The sequence below is a fragment of the Thermothelomyces heterothallicus genome (genome assembly GCF_042370625.1).
Source record: "Thermothelomyces heterothallicus CBS 202.75 unplaced genomic scaffold P884_scaffold_1, whole genome shotgun sequence".
NCBI classification, from domain to species: domain Eukaryota; kingdom Fungi; phylum Ascomycota; class Sordariomycetes; order Sordariales; family Chaetomiaceae; genus Thermothelomyces; species Thermothelomyces heterothallicus.
Window position 1 is genome coordinate 1,987,402 of NW_027192562.1, and position 21,909 is coordinate 2,009,310.

At 54.9% G+C, this 21,909-nt stretch overlaps 8 protein-coding genes across 8 annotated transcripts; 3 read left to right on the forward strand and 5 right to left on the reverse strand.

Annotated features, from left to right (window-relative positions):
- Nucleotides 1-1,338: 1,338 nt before the first annotated feature.
- P884DRAFT_274193 (kinase-like domain-containing protein) lies at nucleotides 1,339-3,399 on the reverse strand (the record flags this gene model as incomplete). Its single annotated transcript, XM_069442689.1, has 1 exon — nucleotides 1,339-3,399. The coding sequence occupies one exon, from the start codon at nucleotides 3,397-3,399 to the stop codon at nucleotides 1,339-1,341; it is 2,061 nt and encodes a 686-aa protein (XP_069301904.1).
- Nucleotides 3,400-9,179: 5,780 nt separating this feature from the next.
- Nucleotides 9,180-10,849, forward strand: P884DRAFT_234740 (HAD-like domain-containing protein; the record flags this gene model as incomplete). The annotated part of the gene is made up of 3 exons (XM_069439921.1): nucleotides 9,180-9,222; nucleotides 9,326-9,366; nucleotides 9,789-10,849. 3 exons carry the CDS (start codon nucleotides 9,180-9,182, stop codon nucleotides 10,422-10,424), a joined length of 720 nt encoding a protein of 239 aa, XP_069301905.1. The 3' UTR covers nucleotides 10,425-10,849.
- A 1,268-nt stretch (nucleotides 10,850-12,117) lies between these two features.
- P884DRAFT_274195 (putative methyltransferase-domain-containing protein) lies at nucleotides 12,118-12,990 on the reverse strand (the record flags this gene model as incomplete). Its single annotated transcript, XM_069442690.1, has 1 exon — nucleotides 12,118-12,990. The coding sequence occupies one exon, from the start codon at nucleotides 12,988-12,990 to the stop codon at nucleotides 12,118-12,120; it is 873 nt and encodes a 290-aa protein (XP_069301906.1).
- A 220-nt stretch (nucleotides 12,991-13,210) lies between these two features.
- Nucleotides 13,211-14,347, forward strand: P884DRAFT_9547 (60S ribosomal protein uL23). The gene is made up of 4 exons (XM_069446194.1): nucleotides 13,211-13,319; nucleotides 13,508-13,572; nucleotides 13,628-13,920; nucleotides 13,980-14,347. Exons 1-4 carry the CDS (start codon nucleotides 13,295-13,297, stop codon nucleotides 14,065-14,067), a joined length of 471 nt encoding a protein of 156 aa, XP_069301907.1. The 5' UTR covers nucleotides 13,211-13,294; the 3' UTR covers nucleotides 14,068-14,347.
- Nucleotides 14,348-14,351: 4 nt separating this feature from the next.
- Nucleotides 14,352-15,323, reverse strand: P884DRAFT_215145 (Tim10/DDP family zinc finger-domain-containing protein). Its single transcript, XM_069439253.1, has 2 exons — nucleotides 15,150-15,323; nucleotides 14,352-14,895 (listed from the first exon to the last, which is right to left on the reverse strand). Exons 1-2 carry the CDS (start codon nucleotides 15,265-15,267, stop codon nucleotides 14,726-14,728), a joined length of 288 nt encoding a protein of 95 aa, XP_069301908.1. The 5' UTR covers nucleotides 15,268-15,323; the 3' UTR covers nucleotides 14,352-14,725.
- A 418-nt stretch (nucleotides 15,324-15,741) lies between these two features.
- On the reverse strand, nucleotides 15,742-17,674 carry P884DRAFT_190148 (uncharacterized protein; the record flags this gene model as incomplete). Its single annotated transcript, XM_069437494.1, has 2 exons — nucleotides 15,742-16,333; nucleotides 16,392-17,674. 2 exons carry the CDS (start codon nucleotides 17,672-17,674, stop codon nucleotides 15,742-15,744), a joined length of 1,875 nt encoding a protein of 624 aa, XP_069301909.1.
- A 1,255-nt stretch (nucleotides 17,675-18,929) lies between these two features.
- Nucleotides 18,930-19,584, forward strand: P884DRAFT_215149 (microsomal signal peptidase 12 kDa subunit-domain-containing protein). Its single transcript, XM_069439254.1, has 3 exons — nucleotides 18,930-19,169; nucleotides 19,225-19,284; nucleotides 19,343-19,584. The coding sequence occupies exons 1-3, from the start codon at nucleotides 19,119-19,121 to the stop codon at nucleotides 19,538-19,540; spliced, it is 309 nt and encodes a 102-aa protein (XP_069301910.1). The 5' UTR covers nucleotides 18,930-19,118; the 3' UTR covers nucleotides 19,541-19,584.
- Nucleotides 19,585-20,663, reverse strand: P884DRAFT_234754 (uncharacterized protein). Its single transcript, XM_069439922.1, has 5 exons — nucleotides 20,534-20,663; nucleotides 20,214-20,458; nucleotides 20,083-20,161; nucleotides 19,954-20,024; nucleotides 19,585-19,898 (listed from the first exon to the last, which is right to left on the reverse strand). The coding sequence occupies exons 2-5, from the start codon at nucleotides 20,322-20,324 to the stop codon at nucleotides 19,800-19,802; spliced, it is 360 nt and encodes a 119-aa protein (XP_069301911.1). The 5' UTR covers nucleotides 20,325-20,458; nucleotides 20,534-20,663; the 3' UTR covers nucleotides 19,585-19,799.
- Between the last annotated feature and the right edge of the window lie 1,246 nt (nucleotides 20,664-21,909).

Consider the following 21,909-nt stretch of genomic DNA (forward strand, 5'->3'; position numbering starts at 1 on the left):
TAGCATGGGGGCGGGAATCTCGGGGCCGGGATGGATGGATGGGATGGCTAGTTCGCCTCAGCGGCGTTTGATGTTTGTCTGTTGACATTTTACTTGTTTATTCTTCTTCTCCTGGCTGTCGTTACGGGCATGCGATGCGCCCTGCAGCAAGCAACCAACCCAACCCAGACCCGCATGTCTGGGACACGTAACCAGATCAGACCATACATCTCGGCCGAGTTAATGCGAATGGCATGATCCGTTCGCTGCAGGGTAGGAGCACACTTTTATGCGGATACTGCAGTTGGCTGGGTGAGGAAAAGTGATGCGACTGAAGTCCCTCAAATCGCCTCCTTCTGCTCCGGAGGTTCTCCAGTCAAGTCGTTGATTTGTTCACGTTTCAGATTGAGGTCATGTCTCATGATCATGCCTTGCGGTTGACCTTAAGAGCACGCATGAGGCTCGCTCCACCCTTGAGACGTCGACGACTCAAAGAGGCAGGAATAACAAAGCAAGTGTAGCTACTTCGAAGGAAGCCGACTCTAGAAATATCTATCACACTTCACCATGCGCATCACTTCAAATTTCAGACAACGGGGACGTAATTGTCGAGTGGGTAACCTCTGGTATTCTAGATTTAATCTCTGCGAGATAACTATCTGATACTCAGAAAGCGGGCTGAAAGTCGAACCAACGGAACCAAGCCGATTCATCCAGAGCCTCGCCCTGTCCGCAACCCAATCCCCAGCTTCGTCGATTGATTGTATAAGAGTGTCGGAGAAACACCTCCGTGCTCCAGAAAGAAATGCTGACCCTTGCTGCTCTCAATGCTGCTGATGCTGCTCGACTGCGCTGTCGATGTTTCGTATCTTCCCATAGAGAAAAGTAGAAAAAAACACAGTAATCCAATCAATCCAACTGTCCAGTTTCGCCGTTTGCAAAGTTCCAATCGCGCCAAGCCCAATGCTGCCAACCCATGTGTTTGTGTCGTTTCGTTCTAGAAGATGCTTTGGTGACAAAAAAGGAAAGATAGAGTAGGGAGAGACGATCAAAATATGTGTAAGATGATATGTGTCAAGGTGGATCGTTCGGCAACCGATCTGATGAAACAGAATCAAGTGGATGCCTACCGCACAGCCCGCAGTAAAAGCACCACACAGGGAAGATAGAGGAAACAAAGACTAGGCAGCAGCGAGCCAGCACCTCTGAAGATCAAGAAGCAACGTAGGTCAATGTAGCAATCAACGGTAAGGGGAAAAAGGGGGGGGGGGACGACTGAGCGAAGAAGGGATGATGGTGGTCGCGCTGGTGGACTCAACCACAAGTGGTAACCGGCACTCGAAAGCGAACCGCGTCCCCTTAGGATCTGGCCGCCTGCCAGTTACCAACCCACTCGAGGTAGCCAAAGCCAGGGCGCTTCTCTTTGCGCCAATCGAAGTTCCAATTCCAATCTCGGTCGCGGCCCTTGTGCCGCGGGCACTCCTTGGCGCGATCTCGGTTGTTGCTCCACCTTCCATGGTGGTAATGATAATGGTTGTTATTGTGGTGAGTTGAGTGGTTCCCAGAAACAGAAGAAAAAGGTTGATGAGAGTCGGCATGACTGTTGTTGAACGGTCCTCGTCCCTTTGCCGGAGGGCTTGCCGGGAGGGTGGGCTCGACAGGACGTCCCGTGCGGAGGGAGACATTGACGACCTTGCGAGGCGGGCTGCTCCCATGCGCCCGTCGGCGCTCGCCAAGTGCTGCCCACTTGTCGAAGTCGGCACGTCGTGATGAGGGTGCCGTGTTCCGCGGAAGCTGGGGCTGAGGCTCCTCCTTAGCCGGGGGAGCCTCGTAGAGGAACAGGCCGTCTACGTCCGAGTCCTCGTCGGCGTGATTAAAGGCCCCATCGATAGACGGGATCTTGTTCTCGTCGTTGGCAACGGTAGCCGTCTTGGTAGCGGGCGACAGGCCTTGTCGAGGCGTGTCGTCATTGTCCGCGGCCAAAGACGCTGCGGCAGTGCTCTCGTGGCTCCAGGTCCTCGAGTTCATCTCCTTGCGCGCCTGCAGCTGCCTAGCCTGCTCCTCTTCCTCGAACTCCTCGTCCCACAAATCGCTCCAGCTCTTGGACACGGCATCCTTGCGCCCGAACAAGAGCGACATGGTCGACTGGTTGCGGTTCTTGGACATGGTGATGGGCAGGGAGCCGGCAACAGGGGCGTCCGACTTTGCGGTAGCCTTCGCTGGCAGGACCGGACGGAAGTCGGACGGCAGCGCGAAGGATTGCGCCGACGTGCCAAGGTTCGAGTCCATATACGACGACATGGAGGGCGTCTGTGCCGTAGCCGACATCCAATCCGCCGTCGCACCCGACTTCGAGAACAGGTCTTCCTCGTAGATCTCGTCGTCGGGAATGGCGCTGAGCTGCCGGATAGGCTTTGGGGGCGTCGCCTGCAGGGCCTTGGCCCACGGGAAGGCGCCGTTGTCGACCTGTGGACTCTGAATCGATGGCGTGCGGAGGGGCTCGCGGTTGGAGCTGGCAACGACGCGACGGTCGGTGGAGCAGAAGTCGTCGAGAACCTCATCCAGAGTGGTGAAGCTGACGACGCGAAGCAAGGCGTCACGGGCTCCGGCCAGGGAGCGCTTGGTGGGATCGAGGTTCATGCACTGCACGATAACCTCGAAGGTGTCCTGCGACATGGACGGGAACACGTCGAACAGAGACTGCTTGTCGCGCGAGAAGTCGAGGAACAGAGGGTCCGCCTCCGTGGGCGTGGTGAACGGATTCCTCGAGAACAGGATGTTGAGGAGGCAGATCCCGATGGCCCAGATGTCAGCCTGAGCCGGCGAGTACCCAGCACCGGCTGAGTCATACTGCTCCGGGGACATGTAGCGGTCGCTGCCGACTGTCGTCTCGTAGCTCCACTCATCCGTCGTTGCTAGCCCGAAGTCACCCAGCTTCATGGACCCCGACTGGGTCAGGAAGATGTTCTCCGGCTTGATGTCGCGGTGGTAGACGCCCTTGGAGTGCATGTACTCAACCGCGTCGACAAGCTCCAGCATGAAGCGTCTCACATGTTCCGTCTCCAGGGGACCGTGGCCGCTGCGGATCGCCTCGTACAAGTCGCCGCGCGGGCAGAACTCCAAGACCAGGTAGACGTGCGCATCCGTCTCGAACGAGTCATTGAGGTTGACAATGTTCGGGTGCGAGCCGAGTCGGCCGTGCAGGGCGAGCTCTTCCGACTTGTCGTCGATGGCGAACTCGAAGTCAGCGTCGGGCGCGGCAGACTTCTTGGTCAGGCACTTGATGGCCACCGTCTGATCGGTCAAGGTGTCCTTGGCCATGAAGACCATGCCGAAGGAGCCGTGGTTGAGAGGGGAGATGGTCCGATACCGACCATTGAGCAGAACGCCATCGTGGAAGTTGTCGCGAAGACATTCCATGATGAAAGGGGATTAGGTCTAGCCGAGGATATAGGGCGTCGAGAATGGTGGTACAAGATCCGAATGAGCTCTTCCCCAGCCCCCAAAGCCGGTCTATGCCGATCGAGCGACTCCTATCGAGACGGGCAGTTCCAACCCGTACAACGGAAGCGGTTGGCCGCGCAACGGCGAAACTGGGCGACGAGCAGCTGAGATGACGCGAGAAAGAGACGAACAGAAAGCCGGCAAAGATGTACAAAAGGCGGTAAATAAAACAGAAAACAAGTAGCTCCAAGTCGTTCACTATCCGAGGCTCATGGGAGGGGGTATTTTGATGCTCAAGAAGAAAAAATAGGAAAAGGCGGTCGCGAGAGAAAGTCGTCAAGACTAGGACTGGTGGTCCCAAAAGAAGACAAGAAAAAAGGTCGTTATAACATCGGTGCGGATGAGGAAGTGAATGATGTGTTGTTGAGGGAAGTGAAAGCCGAACCCAGGGGTCGGGGTTCGAGGAAGCTGCCCAGAAGCCGAGATCCGGTGTTGCTGAGATGAAGAGGGGGCGGACGGTGCGAAGTTGTTGATGTTTGTTTGTTTGTTTGCTTGATGGATCGGGTGGTATCGACGCCGACGTCGAAGCGGGCCGATGGAAGGCAGCGGCAGCTAACTTGAGGGGACAGGCGACGTCGATGTCGAGAGAGGTGGACGGAGTCGAGTGAGACCAGGTGGCAGACAACAAACCAGAGAGGTGGAGTTGCGGTTATTGGGACACCTGGCGAATCGTCGATGAAAACATGCGGAAGTGGGAGAGGGCTTTTAGGGAACAGGTGGACGAGGAGATGACTCTTCAACCCCCTTGTTCAACTGGCGAAGCGTGTGAATCACACACAGGCCGTAGTGGAGACCGACCGATCGGGACCTGACGATTGTGCGGGACTCGACGAGTGGGACGACCGGGTCGAGGGGTGATAGCTAATCAGCAGCGCTCAGGGTGCCACGAGGCGACACGAGAGACTGAAGCGTTGCTGATGTGGAAGCCCGCGAAGGACTCGGGCGTTGGACTCGGTGCCAGAAGGCCCCAGAGGAAGTCGTAGATGGTTGAGCTGTATCGTCTCGTTCTTTTCAACTGCAGGTTGAGGCGGGCCGAGACAGATAGCAATTGCAGGCGTGACAGGTGGCGTAGCAGCTCAGAGCCAAGTTAAATCTGCAGCGCAGTGCTTGTCGCGGGTCGTTCGATGGTCTTTTGCGATTGGCAAGACCAGACGTAGATATGTCGATGGGTTTGATTGATGATGGATCGAGAACAACCGTGGGTGGGCAGGGGCGACAGCAAAGGCGTGCAGAAGTATACGACTGAAGGGAAGAGAGACGGGAGGATGGTGGTGAGGATGCGGTGGAAAGGGGATGACTGGTGGATGAATGGTCAGGGAAGAGCAGCCCGATGCAACAAAGAGAGGGGGGGGGGGGGGGGCGCTGCTAGAAGACGCGGGCAGCGGGTGGAAGGGACCAGAAACGCTGGAATAACAGTGGCCCGACGTGTCATCATCAGCACTGGGTTAGCAGCCTGGCTCGCCTGGGTGCGGCCATGTTCAAAGCGGAATGGCCTTGGCTGAGCCAGCGGCCTCGTGCCTTCCACGACGGAGGCGGAGGCATGGGTAGTGGCCAATGACACGCTGATCGGCCAGTCAAGTGCGGATGGCTGAACACTGGGCTTCTGCTGCGGGAAAACACCCGCATGCAACGTGCCTTGTTTGCGAGCGGCACTGTCCTCGTTGTGGGGCGCATTGTCCAGCGCAATAGGAGATGACGAATGGGATCCATCCAAGGCTGCCACGGCAGGCACACCGCTTTGCCCGGCACGAACTCAAGGTAGGAGTGCGCTAGTCTCATTGAGCCTAGACCTATTACTCGCTCTGACTTAGCGCTATCCTGCTTTCCAAATGCAATCCGTACACGGTACTCCGTACATAGTTACCTGTTGTACCTGTTGTACCCCGGAGTCTGGCCTCGCGTGCATCCGCTCACATCTGTGACAAGCTGGCCTTGGCCTCAGGGAAACTGCCCAATTGAGCAGCCACACCGCCCATCTTCCGCGCGTACAGTACAGCACGAGATTCTGTGGGTTGGGTACTCCTGCGTCTGGCAGAACCGGAATTGACCAGTGATTTCTCGCGCTGGCTGGCAATGCTGCCATGTCCGTCGCGTTTTGGTTTTTGGGGAGGCCACGTCCGCGATCGCCTGATGGATTTGGACTCCACAACCACGCTAGTGTACTTGCCGAGCCAAGTGTGCATTCCTCCCCAGAGGACCCCATATTCCCCTAATCTCTTTAACTATCAGTAATCTTCGCATGCTCCACGATGGGGAAGTCGCAATGTCAGAGATGATGAGCTGGTTTGATGAATTGGGGGTTAACTGACCGTGGACACCTTCTTTCGGTGATGACAAAAGCGTTGCGTGATCCAGCCAAGCTCTCCACGGGCTTGAATAATGTGTTATCCGTACTGTAGTAGGGAGGCGACGACGGTCTCGAAGCGCCTGTATTGTGCTCCGTCACGGCGGATTCCCTGGGAGCCTGAGGCAACACCGCGCAATGTCGCCATTTCTGGGCCTTGGCCATCCGCTTCGAGCGCTTTCCGTTTCACCTGGAGCCGGACGCGCATCCATAACGTCATTGGTGGGTCTGTATGCAGCCACTTCTCGCTGCATTTGCCTGTCCTCCGTCAGTTTGCATCTCTTGCTCGACGGCGCAGCACTCGTGGCGCCAATCGCTTGCGGAAGGTTATTCGCGAAAATAGCAGCGACTCATGTAGCCAGCGCGAAGGATTATTGTGTTCGGACGGCATATCCTGCCGTTGCCTGTTTCACCACAATGAAGCGATGTTGGAGCATATCTGAGTGTCTGCTCTCGTGTGAATACAACCCAATGTACAGATTACTTGCACGAAGTACTTGGTACGTTGGCGGGTTCCACAGGCACAACAGCTGGCGAGATTGGACGTGCACGAGCCACCAACGCACCCTTAGATCGAGGAAAAGGGGCGGCAATCTCATTGGGGGTTTCCGGAAACGGATGATACCGTTTGGTGCTACGTCAACAGCGCTATCTGTAGCGTTTCGGCAATCTCATTATAACGAACGGATAGCGATAATACCCTACAATACTTGTAAGTCGCCCCAGTTAAGATAGCATTAACTACACTACGCTAGTGTACATAGTAGACCAGGTTTCCCCGTTTGACTCGTGTGATCGGCCTGATGAAGAGCGATCCGCCGTCTCCGGCAAAGCACGCGATATCCTCGGCCTTTCGATCTTCGGCCCAAGGTACATGCGAGAATGCGAACTCCGAGTGTACATACATAACTACATCCGTATGTACACTACTTTCACGCTGTACTCCCTAGTGTTCCCGCGGGCATGTACGGATACTTAGCGTTTAGAGAGTCCAGTAAGCGGAGGAACTGCCGCGGATGGCTGGGGCCATAGCCCGGCGCTCCCTGTTTTGCTGCCATCAGGGTTCGCGAGAGTCGGGCGACCTTCATACTATACTAGTACGGATTAGTTACACTTGCAGTTCTGGCGTGGAGCTTGCCCGAGTATGACGTCGTGTGACCCCAACACCGTCCGCCAACACTATCGGTTATCGACAAGCGGGTTCTCGAACGTCCCGCAACAATGGCAGGGCGCTGAGCGTGTTTCGGCTGGGGAGTTGAAACCACCCACAGCGGGGTTGAGTAAAGTGCGAGATCAAGAAAGGACGGCATGGCACGGTGTGCGCCGCACAAGCGTTGGGGAGTGTCACCCACAACTGGCAGTGCATTGCCCAATCTATGCGAATTGAAACAGATGGCGGGCGTGGTTGGCTGCATTGAAATGCCATTGGAATGGGTGACGATGCGATGTGGTTACCTCAGCAGTCGCAGCGCTAACCGATGTTTTGGGGGCGATCGAGTGCTGGTCGATTGGACTTGCATCTGGAGGAGCGCTGCGTGAAGGAATGAGACTGCACGCGTCAAGCCTCAACATCCAGCCATCCTCTGGGCGGTGTCGCGACGGAGTTGTAGTGTAGTGTATGGCACCAGATGCAGGATTCCTGGCGCTAACCAAGAAAGAATCTGGGCAGTTGATGCGCAGGAGAGTTTCCAGTCCCGCCGCAGGATCGCGCTCTCATCCGGAGCGAGCACCAATAAACGGTCGTTGACTCTGGAGCCCTGGCAGAGTACGGATCCATAGTGTATGTACGGATTACTTCGTACAGTAGTAAGTTACATACAAGTAGGTAGGTCCGGAGAACATAACTGCGCACTTATCGTGTAGTGCATCTTGTTCTGCATACACTAATTTCCGTAGTGCGAGTGTGTCAAACTCAAAACAGTCTCCTTTTGGTGTAATGCACCTGGGTACCGTGGTATACTTGGTTCGAAGGACCGTGTCCACACCACTCCAAAAACGCCAGTCCGCGAATCGTCAGGATCCTTCAATGGGCCATGCATCGCAAAAAGTGCTGCAAATCCCCTGACGGGCGCGTTGATGGGCGCGTTGATGGGCGCTTTGATGGGCGCGGATCATGGCGGGGTTCTTGGTGTTCGAGATTGGTGGCTGCCCCTCTGCTAACTGTATTGAAAACAGACCAACTCGCTCGGAGCGAAACTGACAGCGACCGGTCATGAGTGCCTCGGGGACGTGCGCACCAGAGACAAAACAAATATGACAAGCGGCGGCGGTGATTGGTTTCCCATTCTCGTGATGCCGAGGAGGGAGAATACGCCAATGCGTTGCCATAGCCGGACTGTTTACCAACCCAATCAAAGCGTCCTCCTTTCAAAGTAGTAGAGCATACCTGCAGCTGCCTCCACTTCTCGTGCTAGGGTTGCCGGTGAAACATGCAGGTTGATGATGATGACGATGATGATGGAGAAGTCGTTCAGGTGGGATGTTGCTCGCCTGATTGTAGCATCCTAGAAGGTTTCCATCTCGTCGTCGCTGCGTGAACCAAGCACATCCCATTCTGCCGCAGCAACGGAGAGACTCGATCTCTGCCGGGCTCAACCGGCTGCACCGCACGGTTGTGATCCCGCAGCTCGGGACTCAGTCTGTGTTATGCCAATGCTAGGTAGCTCTGCCCATCGGGGTACGAGGGTTGTATGATCCGAATGTATTGACGGGGCGATGCAGCACACGCTCTTCCGGTTCAGGTCGACGACAGCAGTCTCCCTGCGTCTTCCCGTGGGATTGTCACACAAAAATACAGGCGCTGCTGCAGGTCTGTAGTTAGTGGTGCTGCGGGTGGAAATTCCTAGTTTCATGAATTGCAGCTTCCCAGTCCTGTTGGCCATGTTCAAGCGACAAGCTGGCGTTTGTTGACCGCCCTTTCCCTTCGGCCCAGCGTTGCTTGGGGAATGCAACCCGCCGGGAACGTTCTTGCCCCAACCCGTTAAGGGACTTCTCGGCGCATTTCTCAATGTGACCTCGTCGGACGCTTTGAGCGCGGGTGGTGATGCGTGATGCATGCAACGAATTGAGTTTGGCGGCAGTAAAATTTCTCGGCAGGACATTCCAGCTGCAATCAACGTGCCGTGTTTTTGCAAGACCGACTCCCTCACCGCCTGAACAACACCGATTGAGCGGCACCAACTCGGCCTTCGCTGGTCTCGAGCGCCACACCAATCCACGGTCAGTTCGGTTTGTTGGCCCGCTTGCCCGCCCCGGCGCGAACACTAGCACTCCGTCGCCCGCCGAGCCAAGCTCCAGACCGATCCCGGCCACTCAACCACACCAGTGGACGACAGCCCCTTGCCTGAGCAACATGGCAGCAGCTCGCAAGCCCCGCGTCGTGCTTCTCGACATCGGTAAGGTGCTCTTGCTCTCTCTCCTCATCAGCCCTTGGCTCTTGGTATGGGTTTGGTAACCTACCAGACAATTTTGGCTAACACAGACCACTTCTACCCGCAGAGGGAACTGTGTGTCCCATCTCGTTTGTTAAGGACGTGCTTGTAAGTGACGAGTGCGGATTTCCTTTCTCGTCTTCGCCCGGTTCTCCTTTCTTTTTCCATGGCATGGTTTCGTTTTCTCGTCATCACGCGACACCAGGCCATTCGTGGCCAGACCTTGCCACCATTCCGCCTTCCGCACTACTCTCTCCCTTCTCCTTCACTGGCCTTGATCTTATTGCAGTTTCAAGACCACAAACGGGAGAACGAGTAGGGTGACACCGCATCGTCTTATATTGTAAACCCTTGGTTGTCCTACACGTTGCCCCAGGATTCGACCAAGTATGGTGTGGAAGGGCAACCGCAGCAACGCGCCGCGTCCTTCCCCCCACCTTTCCTACCCTCCTCTTCCACCCCGCCATTCGGCATACGAACTTCTACACTATGACGCAGTCCCGGTTCTCTAGTACTAATCCCAGCCACAGTTTCCCTATGCCCTCTCCGCCCTCCCTGCCACGCTCGCCAGCGAATGGTCCACACCGCAGTTCGCGCCCTACCGGGATGCCTTCCCTCCCGAACACGCGGCCACCCCCGAGGCCCTCCTCGCCCACGTGCGCGACCTCATGAGTCGCGACGTCAAGATTGCCTACCTCAAGTCCCTGCAGGGATACCTCTGGGAGGCAGGCTACGCCTCGGGCGCGCTCAAGGCGCCGCTCTTCCCGGATGTGGCTCCCAAGATCAGGGACTGGGCTAGCGGCGGCCCCGAGGGCGTCAGGGTCATGATCTACTCGTCCGGCTCCGTGGCCGCGCAGAAGCTGCTGTTTCGGCACACCGACAACGGCAGCGGCGGGCAGGCCGACCTGACGGGGCTGCTCAGCGATTACTTTGACACCGTCAACGCGGGGCCCAAGACGGAGCGGTCGAGCTACGAGCGGATCGCGGCAAAGTATCCCGAGGTGCCCGTTGGGGAATGGTTGTTTCTCAGCGACAACGTGCGGGAGGTAGAGGTGGCCAAGGAGGCCGGGATGCAGAGCTACATCGTGGAGAGGCCCGGAAATGCACCGTTAGCCGAGGATGAAAGGGCTAGACATCGGGTGGTGACGAGCTTTGAGGAGCTCTAAGGTAAGGGTAGGACGGTTCCGTTAAACGCTCTACTTGGCTACGGGTACTGTGCAGGATCGTCGACCCAGGCGGGCATGGTTACGCAAAGTCGCGTGCGCCATGGCAAGATTCACTCGTCAGGGCAGCGGACGACCGCTCGAAACATGGTTGATCCGGCACTGCGAACCCGTGGCCCTGGGACCGAACCTGTACCGACGCCGTTACGAAACACTGCCTTCGCGAACCCAAAGAACTTTCAAGGCCATGTCGCAGCAAGTGTCATGCTCGATTAAGAGTCCTTGCACTACTGTCTCTCCATGATGGTCCCCACAAGCCGTCCCGAGATATTTTCCCCTTTCAGTCATCCGGGCCTAGCGTAGTGTAGCCCCTGAATCTTCCACCTCCCGCTCCCAACAAAAAGACAAATCACGAACTCTGATAGGTCACCGAGTTTCACGAGACTCGTTTTGCGTGAGACATGAGGTAATCAAGTTTGTTCGGTTTGGGGTCGGATATCTTTTGTCTTAGGCTGCCCCTAGACGCGCCATGACCACATTGGTCTAGTAGCTTCATTACCCCTCAGAAACCTGGGGAATGCGACTGGGTCAGGGTAGCAGTTTGGCGTAACACCCCCGCCCCCTCAAGCTTGCTGTCACTTGATCAGCGTTGTCAGACCCAGCAACCACCACGGAAGAAGGAAGGATGCGGTATGCGGCCAGACGGCGAATCGGAGCTGTTTGCGGGCTGTACACTAGTCCGCGCACCGTCTGGCATTTTGCTCAAAGCACAATGAACGCTCGACTTCGTGATATGAGAAGTCCGAACGGACCCTCCGTTTGTGGGCTACGCGGAGATCGTCCGAGATACCTTAGCAACGGTGGAACCGCCGTTGAATCGTACCTCTTTCATCTGGAGAGGAAACTAGCAACAACTCAGTTGGCTGGTTTGTCAATGAGCGCGAAGGACAAAGAAAGGTCTTCCTGTGGTAGGCTGATGGCGTTGCGACGAACCAGGGAAGGCTTGCTTTTGATAACCTAGACATAGCCCGCATAAAGTGTTGTTGATTTGCAATCGTCAACTGAAAACCACGTAACGTTCAGCATGCCCTGCGGCCTACCATGTCTTGAAATCACGCGGTTGATGGTTGGCGAACCCATGAGCTGCCTCGAGGGGCCATACGGAGGACCAAGACGACGGCATTGGAGCGTAAGGCAGAACCAGAGGTGGCGCTCGCGGCAGCTTCACCTGTCGGATCTTGTCGTCGAGAGCTCGCTATGAAATCCTTGAAGAAATGTGATGCTCCGTTCAATCTCCAACATCGGGCGCATAGACAAGAGCGAGCTCATGCGACCAGAAGGTCCTTAGCGGTGCGGTGCCATGTCCGCTTCTCTGGCCGGTCCTTGGCCTGCTGCTAGAAACACACATGGCTTCCGACCTGTTCTTCTTGGCTGCCTTTGAGCTCGTCTGGGGAGAGGGTTCATGAACGGAGCATGATTCGTAGGCATGGACATTGCTCGTTGATGACCACCCCAAAGGTCGTTGATCGTCGCCGTCGAGTTCGCTGAGGATTAAAAGATGGGAGCCTTGTCGCCCATCGGTTTTGTGTTTTGAACTGTCATCGCCTTCAAGAGACCCTGACCGATGGGAACTTCTCAGAACGCGATGACATGTCGCAAGGGCGCAACAATATGCGCGAAGTCCAGAACAACCAGTTCAGCTCAGGACAACGGCGAAGTTATTCCGGGACGAGCCCAACCGAACTTCTTTCTTCGGAAAGACGGTACCTGGTCCTTTACAGACCCGCACTCTCCTCCAGAGATAGTAGACCAGCCGCTGGCTTGTCTTGGATTCCGCCATGGTATATCCGAGAGATTCCATGATGGCCACCAACCTCTCCTCGTCCAGATATCGAGAGTTTGTCACACACGGCGCTGGCAGGACGAGAAACAGACTTGGAAAGCTTGCGGCAAGGCTGGGAGAATCGATGTACCGCCCCGGAGCGCGGAGAAACTGCGTCGTCCGGCGGAGCATATCTCCGCGCCCTTTGGCGTCCGGAACGAAGTTGAGGACCAAAGAGAGAGAGATGATGTCGAATCGCTCAGATTCGTCGCGTGGCAAGGGCCGCTCCATGAAATCCTGCTCCAGGATTCCTTCTTCTTGACTCTTGAGGTCGATTCGCACAATGTCGAAATGGCCGCTCTTTGAGCAGGCATTTTGCGTACTGAGTGCTCCAACCTCGAGCATGCGAAGACGTCGACTCGAGTCCGGCTTCCGAGGCGAGAAAGTTGATTTCAGCCACTGCATGAGCACCCGGGAACTGTCGCCTCCACGATCATGCCTCTGACCCTGCAGACTTGCTTCCTGGTACCTCTCAAGGCCGCCTAGCGCCTCAATCTCGGCATCAATGATTGCAACCTCGGCTTTGTCGCCTTTGGCAATGGCCTGCCGCTTCCGCTTTTGCAGTAGGTGGTGCTTGTTGATGAGTGCCTTGGTCGCGGTCCTTGACATCGACTTAGGTCGGCGCAAGACTGGAGGCCGTCCGGCCGCCAGGTTTTTGAGCGGACTCCTTTTCTTCTTTGAGGCCATAGAATCGAGCAAATCCGTTCGGATTGTGAAAGCTTAATCCGTATTTCATCAAAAGTCATTTCAGCTCGGTGAGGAGGGAGAGGTAAGTCCTCACTTTTTGCTATCTTATCAGTCCCAAGCCATCGCACCAAGACGGGCGCAAGCCCCCGTTTTCGCTGGGTAGCCTACTGATCAGCCACAGCCACCAGCCGCATTGGCGCTCCGCACACAATTCCTTGCATCTTTTTTTCCAAAATTCCGCGGTTTTTCCTCTCATCCACGACCGACTCGACAACTTCGCCCAGTGCCGACACAACCCTCCAAAATGGCTCCCAAGGACGTTAAGAAAGGTACATGAACGCCCAAATGGTTCTTACAACGCACAAAGTCGGCCGTCGCTCAATGCGCGCGCCTTCGCCGTCCTCGCTCCGGCGGCGGGGTGATGCACCAAAGCAGCAGCAGATTTTGCGAGTTTGAACAAGACGGGTTTCTCCCCTTGTTCAGGCGAATGCTTTACTGACGACGATTCCTCGGACAGGCGGTGCCTCCAAGGCCGGCAAGGGCGCTCAGGCCAAGAAGGCTGCCCAGGCGGCCCTCAAGGGTGTAAGTAGTACTCCGCTGGTATCCGACCCGAGAGACATGAGCTCACAGCCTGCAGGTGCACTCCCACAAGAAGACCAAGGTCCGCACCTCGACGACCTTCCACCGCCCCAAGACCCTCGTCCTGTCGCGCGCCCCCAAGTACCCGCGCAAGTCGGTCCCTCACGAGCCCCGCCTCGATGAGCACAAGGTCATCATCCACCCTCTCAACACCGAGGGCGCCCTGAAGAAGATCGAGGAGCAGAACACCCTCGTCTTCATCGTCGACGTCAAGGCCAACAAGGCCCAGATCAAGCAGGCCCTGAAGAAGCTCTATGACATTGACACCGTCAAGATCAACACCCTGATCCGGTACGCTGCTACAATTGTAATTGAACCGAGCTTGCCAACGGTTGCTAACTGTGGTACAGCCCTGATGGCTCCAAGAAGGCCTTTGCCCGCCTCACCGCTGATGTTGATGCTCTTGACATTGCTGCCACCAAGCTCGGCCTTGTCTAAACAGACTAAATGTTTCGGCTGGGAGCTGGGTTTCCAAAAATATAAAAAAGGGTCGGCACATCGAAGGACACGGGTTGCATTTCGATCGGCGTCAGATACCTTGGGCTTGGGCATGGGCACATGACTTGGCAATGAAAAGAATTGACATGACCTTGGTGCTGTTACCTAGCTTCCATGCCTGAACCGTATTTCTTGCACCCTTGATGATAACCTTGACGTGATGCCGAAGTGATACGAAGCCGCGTTGACTGCTCCTCATCCATGAAACAACCACATCACAGGTTATGCAAGACGTCCAATTCCTGTATTTATCTCTATTGTCACATGTGATACTGTACAATGTGCTCCATGTCTAGCGGTTTGCACTCCTAGCCGTCGAGTCTTGTAAGCCTGGACCCCTTACCGGAGCCATGCCCGTCCGCACGTAGCCAGATAACGCCCCGACAGGGATATCCGGCTTCGCAAATATATTCGTTCCCTTCCTTGATCAGGCAGAATCGAGGCCCGAACAGCTACGATGGGCACATCTGTCTCCGCATTTATACCGCTCCATTCTCTTCGCGTAGGACCCCCGTTATCATCGTACAGCCAGCGCGTCCCGGGAAGATATCGCTCAATCCCAAGTTCACAGTGGTAATGGTGTGGTTTCGTGGGCGTATCAGTGCTGCTGCCTCATGCTGGCAAGGTGCCTCATGGTGGCGAGGTTGGCGTCCATGAAGCGGTCGACGCAGTTGGCCAGGCAGGTCTTCTCACTCTTATCGAGCGCGCCGGACTTGATGGTGCTAGTGATGCACTTCTTCCAACAGATACCCGTAAGCTCGTGCGTTTCTGTTTCGTGCCGGGGCGGAGCGGAGCGGGGAAAAGAAAGCGCCCAATAGGTTAGCAGTGTGTTTTTTTTTTCTCTTCCCGGCGGGCGGAGGACGATGCTCAGCTGGCGTGAGGCTCGTTGTGGTAGACGGCCTTTCTCTTCTCACACTTCCTTCCCAAAAGAGAAAGGAGGAGAAGCAGAATACGGAAGCGGTGCTTGGGAAGTGCAAGATGGTCGGAATGGGACAAGCGTCAGCAAAGTACTGTACACGTACGGGACTGAATGCGAGAGCGTTGCTCTTCGTTGGCAAAGAACTGGCGCAGCTCGGTCTTGTCCTTGTCGCTAAGCTTCTCAAGGTCAGACTGCTCGATGCTAAAATCGGAGGAAGACATCTTGGCTAGCTGATTGGGGGTTTGTGGGTGGGGATTCAGCGAGTGTTGGTGTAAACAGATGACCGGATTGCACAGGCCGAGATGGTGTTGAACTTTTTGGCCGAGCTTAGTTATCGCTAAGCAAGGCTCGGCCTCGGTGTGTGGCCAATGAGAGAGGCAGCGCGACTTGGACGGAGCTCGGTGAAGTGGATTCCCACCCTCCTCTCCTCCGTACTCCGTTCGGAGTATGGATTAGAGTACGTAAAACTGCCAGCGCACTGAAGCTAGCACAAATGCGCTGATAATCATTCGTGGCTCTGATGGCCCCTGGACATTGCTGAGAAAGCCCTTCACAAGATAAAGTGATACCCCAAGGTTAGATGGAGCCACAGGAACAGCGTTAACATGACAGCACTTCCTGCGAAACGTAGCAGCTGATGGCATTGGCACTCTATCTTCCCATTCTATGGTCTTCATCGTGACAAAGTATCCTAGCTAATGCGAGAACCATTTGTTTTCCATCCGGTAAGCGAGGTATGTGCAGAAAGCACAAAAGGCCAGAAGACAACCGAGGATGCCGAAGAAGGGCGCCAAAGAGTCTACATCACGCCATGGGACCTGCACGTTCATCCCAAAAAGTCCTGTTACCACGTTGAGCGGGACGATGATAGATGCAAGCAGCGTAATCTTGCTCAGGACTCTGTTGGTGTTGGTGCCCTGCGTGATGCCGTCGATGGAAATCTGCGCAAGGTAGTTGCTATGGGCGCGCGACATCATCTTTTCGAAGTGGGCGAGATTGTTCATCATGGTGACCACGTGATCCTGGATGTCACCAAGATACAGGCCGATGTCCATGCGTGGCGTGACCTTGTAGTTCTCGTTGCAGCGCTTGGTGAAGCCCTTTAGAACGTCCGCCTTGCCGCCTAGCAGCCGCATCAAGGCCATGGTATGCTTGCGGGCAGTGCCGATTTTGCGCAGGAACTTGGCCATGTCGTCCGTCCGGGCAATGAAAACCTCGTCCTCGATCTGGTCAGTGTCGGCCTCGAGCTTGCCGATCACAGGCGCAAATGAATCCACGATGTCGTCGCTAGAGCTGAGGTTAGCATAGCACGACTTCTCATCAAAGTGGGAAGCGGCATCCTTACATGAGAGCATAGCAGATCCAATCGCTGCTGAGTGCGACATAATCTTTCAACATAGCAATCCTCTTCCGCACATGGGAGGCATGTGAATTGTTGGCGTAACTGAAACTCAGCGTGCCCTCGCGGAAGACGACCACGTAGATGTTGAAAGGCACAAACTCAATCTCCCCGCTGTCCTCCTCGCGCTCAATGAGGAACGACCGGAAACACGCAAAGTAGTACGAGGGGAAGAGTTCGATCTTCTCGCGTGATTCTTGCGTCGTGATGTCTTCAACCGTCAGAGGGTGGACGCCAAAGGCTCGGCAAATCGCGCGAACTTCCTCCTCGGACGGCTTGTTGATGTTGAGCCACCACACACCATCCGTTTCCCCCTTTGGGAAGGTGAAGAGCCCACGGATATCCTCGCCTGGCAAGATGAGACCCTCGAGGTCGGCGGCATGGATAGTGGACTCCCAGGCTGAGGAGAAGAAACTGACCCGATTGTGGTCCACTGGGGCGGGCTGCACGACCTTGGCCTGTTCCTCCGCCTCCGGTCTGTCCGCTTTCTCCGCATAACCCTCGTTAGAAGAAAACGGAGTGCCCAGATAATCGCCGTCAATGGTCATTGTTGGGCCCGCAGCTGCCGCATCCGCGTTCTCCTGTCTCAGGTCGGGAAACAAGCGCGCCGCGGAGGGACGACGGGCAGCTTGGCGCGCCTCGTTCTCGGCACGGATAAAGTTCTCGAGGTAATCGAAATCGATGTGAAGCTGCTCGCCCCTCTGCTCATCCTGCAACGGGAAACATACGTCTTCTTCGGCCGACTTGTTCGTGGCTAGACTCGCAGCATCAACGGTCCCGACAGTGTGCTGCCTGCTGCGGTAGCTATGGCGGCTGGCGACCGACGCAGTCCGCTGCAATTCAGCCTCCTCGGGCTTGCGCTCCGGCTTCGATTCCGAAATGGAGAGTCCACGCTCCCGCTTGCGGGCTTCGGCGAACGCCTTGACTGAGTTGGGTGGAGAGGATGACCTTTCGGAAGCCGACTCAATGGTCGGGCGAAAGGCTCGTCGCATAGTCGGGGATTGGTCGGTGCCATCCTCATCGACCACGGCTTCCTCAAAATCACGGACGCGAGGCTCGCTGGTAGCACCGCCTGGAGCCATCACGCGAGCTCCGTAGAGAGAGTCAAAGGTGCCCCGGCGAGTCCGGTCCGGGCGCTGGACCGATGCTGTCTGGTTCCGATGGTCATCGAGCTCGGGGACAGGGGTCGAGTACCCCGAGCTGTTGGCAACTTCTTCCTGGTCGGACATTGCTGCGATGCCTTGTAGTTCGTAGTCGGCGAATCAGGGGCCGATGACTTTCTTGTCCTTTTCGAGTGAAACAGATCGAACAAAGCCCTCAGAGCGCGCTTCAAGGGGCTTCTCCGGCGCGCATATTGGAGCGAGCGATGCTCGTCTAGTTCACCAGCGGCAGGCAGCGAACGGCCATGAGCCGTCCGCGACGACGAACGTTAAGTTGCGACAACGTGATGACTGACGCCAGACTGTAATATCACCCACAAAGTTGGTGAGCGACGACGAGGATATGCGGCAGGTACTCTCCCCGAATGGCCGACAAAATAGCGGATCGACAAGAAATAACCCCTCTTACGGCGGTTGCTTGTTCACTCCGCTGTAGACCAGATCTGGCCCTAGGAGTGAACGGCGAGAAGAAATCTTTTCACAGTTAAGGCCCGCCAACTTGGTGGCTTGAGTTGTGGAAGCTTGTCGGTTTGTGTTCTGCGACGCTCGACCAAGGGAAACCGTCGCAGATTCGATGTCCAACAGTGGGTGGATGCCCAGAATGCGGATGAACTCGTGGGTCCGTGGATCGGCAGAGGAAGAAGTTAAAACTTCTGATCAATCGTTTGCATACAAATCGAGAAATTATCAGGTGATGGGCAAGTCTTCGAAGCGTGTTCGTGATCTGCCGAGTGAGATTTTGCGTCGGTTGGGATGGAGTTCGGCCCTCGTAAAACTTTGACTTCGGCGCTGGGCGACCTGAAAGGGGCTTCTCCACAGGGCTGATCGGTAGAATGTGGTTCCTCTTGCCGCGCACGGCAGTTGAAGGGTAAGCGGCAGTTTGGTGCACCCAAAAGAAATCGGTGTGTCGCTGCTGGGCTCACGGGCAGAGACTTCAGCTCAGATGTGTCCGTCAAATGGGGTGGAGTGAGGGTTTTTTTCTTTGGACAATGGCAAACTTCGAGCTTTTTTAGTTTGTGCTCTTTAGTCATCGGCTGATCCCGCGTCTCCATCGCCCAATCTGGACCTGTGCATGTCCTCGACGCCCTGATACCGTAAAAATGGTGTACTATGTTCTCAAGGAGCTCTCTACAAAGTTAAATGGTTTTTTTGAGGTGTACTCTGCAGTACGGAAAGAATCAGCGTCTTGCAGTATTAAATCATGCATGAATCAGATGCAGCTCGAGACTAGTCTTGGAGAGTTCCGGGGACCAAGCGAGGATTGTTCGCCGCAAAGGGCAGGGGTGAGCTCTGTTGGTGGCTTGGTGTGGGGTCCTTGAAGGCCCGAATTATGATTCGCTGATTGTCTTGAATTCAACCTTGGGTGTTGGTTCCAAGGCCACGTTTGGAGAATCCACTCTCGCCTTTGAGCCAGGCGTGTCGACCACCTCCGCGACGGCCGTCGATATCGCTGCAGTGTACCTGACCGATATTCCTGTCGAAACACCGCAAGTCCTTACCGCACTGTGCAACTATGGCAGAGCAACTTCTTGATCAGGCCCGCGACCTGTTCGAGGGGCAGATTGTCGGTTCTTTCCGAATTATCGCCGTGCGTTATGCGATCGCTAACAGCGCCAAAGGATTTTGAAGGCCAAAAGCTGGTCGAGGTTCTTGTCAATGTGGCCCTGACAATCGTTGGGGTAAGTCTCTTGCTTTTCCTTTTTCCCATGAACGCTCAGGCTAACTGTGCCTTCCCAGGCCATCGCCTTCCTCGTCGGCTATTTTCTCCAGGATATCAAACTCGCCGTTTACATCGGCCTCATTGGCACAGCCGCAGTCTTTGTCCTCGTTGTTCCGCCTTGGCCTTTCTACAACCGGAATCCTGTAAAATGGCTACCAGTTGGTGGAATCACGCCTCCAGCAAATCTCGTGGTCGACGATAAGATGTTCAAATGAAGCCAGTCAGAGAGTCACCCCAGGAATAATGACTTTTGTGAAGGGTTCGTTGCATAATCTATAACGTGCCAGCGACCGTCATTCTTCCGCTGGCTTAAGTCGCCATATGGGACTTCTGTATCGATGGACGTGGACCCTGTTACCGTTTCGAAAAACCATGCTCGAATACCCCACTGGAGCTTCTCATCGCCATCACCGTCCCATCCATAGAGTCGATAGATCATTCATCGTGTCCCTGCAGCGCACCTGCTGCCGGTGCCTACCTGCCATACTTCTGGAACTCCCAGTCCCTGTTGTCAAGTGGACAGACTTGGCGCGCCTTGAGCCATCTAGAAATGCAGTGGAAATGGAATGCGTGCTGCACTGCGTTAACAACTCGGCTAGCAGTTTGAGGGAGTAAGGAGTGATCGTACGTTGCAAATACCCCAAGCAACAGTGCATTCCTCACTGGTAGCGGACGCTTGGTTCGCTTGACACTCGATGCCTAAAATGCCAGAAGTCAGCCGGAGAGTCCGGCCTTGATACAGCCAGGAGAGACGCACAGAGATCCATAATGTGGTTCCTGCAGATAGCGCAGTTGTCGACGACAATGTCCCATGCCCACAAAGCGACAGCGTTCCACTGAAGCCCCGTCAGCACCAAACATAGCAGCTGGAGCCTGCGAGGTATATACCTTCTTCACCTCGAACCGCTTCTTTCCCTCTTTCCCTTCGCCGTCGGCGGCGCCCTTATTCTTGACAACTGCTGCTGAGGCGGGCGCATCGGTCATCTCAACGTCGGCCATGGTGACGGCTGTCAAAGATTCTCGCCAAATTCGTAGCGTGGAGGTTTGGGTTCAGCTGTCGGAGCGCAAATCAAAAAGGTAGACGTTAGATTGCTAGGCCTTCGGTTGTCGAGTTGTTCGGGGGTCAGGGTTCTCTTGATTCCCAGGCAACGCTCGTTAGCCTCCGCTTTAGCGAATTGGGACTGTGGCATCAAATGCAAACTTCTCACCTGGTTTCTTGGAGCCGCCTTTGCACGAAAGCGCTGCTCGATAGCCCAAAGGCCAACGCAGTATGGCGAGAAGATATTGTAGTCGGCGGGTGACAGACGCCCTGGACAGCAGTCGGAGGTCAGCTAGCTGTTGGAGAGCGATGTCGACTGCCCCGCCATAGTAGCCTCCGAGTCCTTGTTTAGTGTATGTACCACTAGGTACCTGAACAGGCAGAATATCTGGATAGTTACATATCCCCACCTTTTACATACTGCGTACGTAGTAGGTACCATTCACTGAGGACGCCCAACTATCTCCATGCCTGCCTTGGGCTTCTGTATTGTACTAGGTACAACTGTTATGCTTCTGCCTCTCATCGTGGCGTCTGGGTTTTACACTGAGACAAGCCTGTCACAAAAGGGTCGAAGATCACCCATACATTGCTTGCTTCATCCCAAGAGAGCGAACTTTGGGAACAAGGAAACATAGTATTTGCTGTACCGTGCAGGTATCGATACCGAGCAGGGGTCAATGAAGGGGCCGGGGGTGATGAAAGAACCTCAGCTTTCAGCCTTGCCGGAATGAACTACCCGGTGGTTAGTGCTGACTAATTAGTTCAGTACTACCACCTGTCTCCCGACAGGTAGGGCCAAAACCCCCGGACATACCAATATTGCCAGACAGGTACGCGTCCAAATATATGTCCAATTTTACTAGTCAACTCCCTATATTCGAAGACATAACCACTGCTATAAGCCCAATTTAACCACTTTCCTATATACAATGCCTCTGACCGACTATATCTAGGAACTAGCCAGTATACAGGCCGCCAAATGGCTCCTTGCTACTCGAACACGCCACCGAACCAGCCGCTTACCCTATAGAAACGAACCTAGTATACGGCACGCGGCTTAACTATTCAAGACTAGAAAGACCTAGGTTGGCCGGTACTTAAAGTCTTTAAAGGATACTAGTCTTCTAGCCACCAGTAGTAACGCGATTAGAAGACCTCGGTCGCTTCGAAACGACGAAGATTCCGCCCTCGAAGGATATACGTATTAGCTCATCGAATCTAGTTCTCTTGCTACTAAAGATCTTCTCGAAGATATTACTAACCGTTTATAGGTACGTTGTAATCCTCCTTACCCTCCTATTAGTAAGTACTAGTAGTTACGTTAGAAGTAGGATTATCTATAGTTTTAGCCGATATTCTTTAAACTAGTTAAAGTAAACCGACTCTTAGCTAAGTAATAGGTAGAAGATCTAGAGGTATTCTTTAATAAACTTAAGGATATTATCGAAATATATAAGATTATTATATCTAGCTATTAGAATATAGATAAGACTAGATATATACTTATAATATTAAATAGGCGGTTTAAGATTTTAATAGTTA

Bases quoted from the DNA above. Each gene is read 5' to 3' on its own strand.
- P884DRAFT_215145 (XM_069439253.1), bottom strand. From the start codon at position 15,267: ATGTCTTCCTCCGATTTTAGCATCGAGCAGTCTGACCTTGAGAAGCTT. The intron at 14,896-15,149 runs GTACGTGTACAG...GGCACGAAACAG, and splicing joins ACGCTCTCGCATTCAGTCCC to AAACGCACGAGCTTACGGGT.
- P884DRAFT_234754 (XM_069439922.1), bottom strand. From the start codon at position 20,324: ATGGCCGACGTTGAGATGACCGATGCGCCCGCCTCAGCAGCAGTTGTC. The intron at 20,162-20,213 runs GTATATACCTCG...ACGGGGCTTCAG, and splicing joins AGCGGTTCGAGGTGAAGAAG to TGGAACGCTGTCGCTTTGTG. The intron at 19,899-19,953 runs GTACGATCACTC...AACGCAGTGCAG, and splicing joins TTGCTTGGGGTATTTGCAAC to CACGCATTCCATTTCCACTG.
- P884DRAFT_215149 (XM_069439254.1), top strand. From the start codon at position 19,119: ATGGCAGAGCAACTTCTTGATCAGGCCCGCGACCTGTTCGAGGGGCAG. The intron at 19,170-19,224 runs GTCGGTTCTTTC...ACAGCGCCAAAG, and splicing joins ACCTGTTCGAGGGGCAGATT to GATTTTGAAGGCCAAAAGCT. The intron at 19,285-19,342 runs GTAAGTCTCTTG...GTGCCTTCCCAG, and splicing joins TGGCCCTGACAATCGTTGGG to GCCATCGCCTTCCTCGTCGG.
- P884DRAFT_9547 (XM_069446194.1), top strand. From the start codon at position 13,295: ATGGCTCCCAAGGACGTTAAGAAAG. The intron at 13,320-13,507 runs GTACATGAACGC...TTCCTCGGACAG, and splicing joins TCCCAAGGACGTTAAGAAAG to GCGGTGCCTCCAAGGCCGGC. The intron at 13,921-13,979 runs GTACGCTGCTAC...ACTGTGGTACAG, and splicing joins AAGATCAACACCCTGATCCG to CCCTGATGGCTCCAAGAAGG.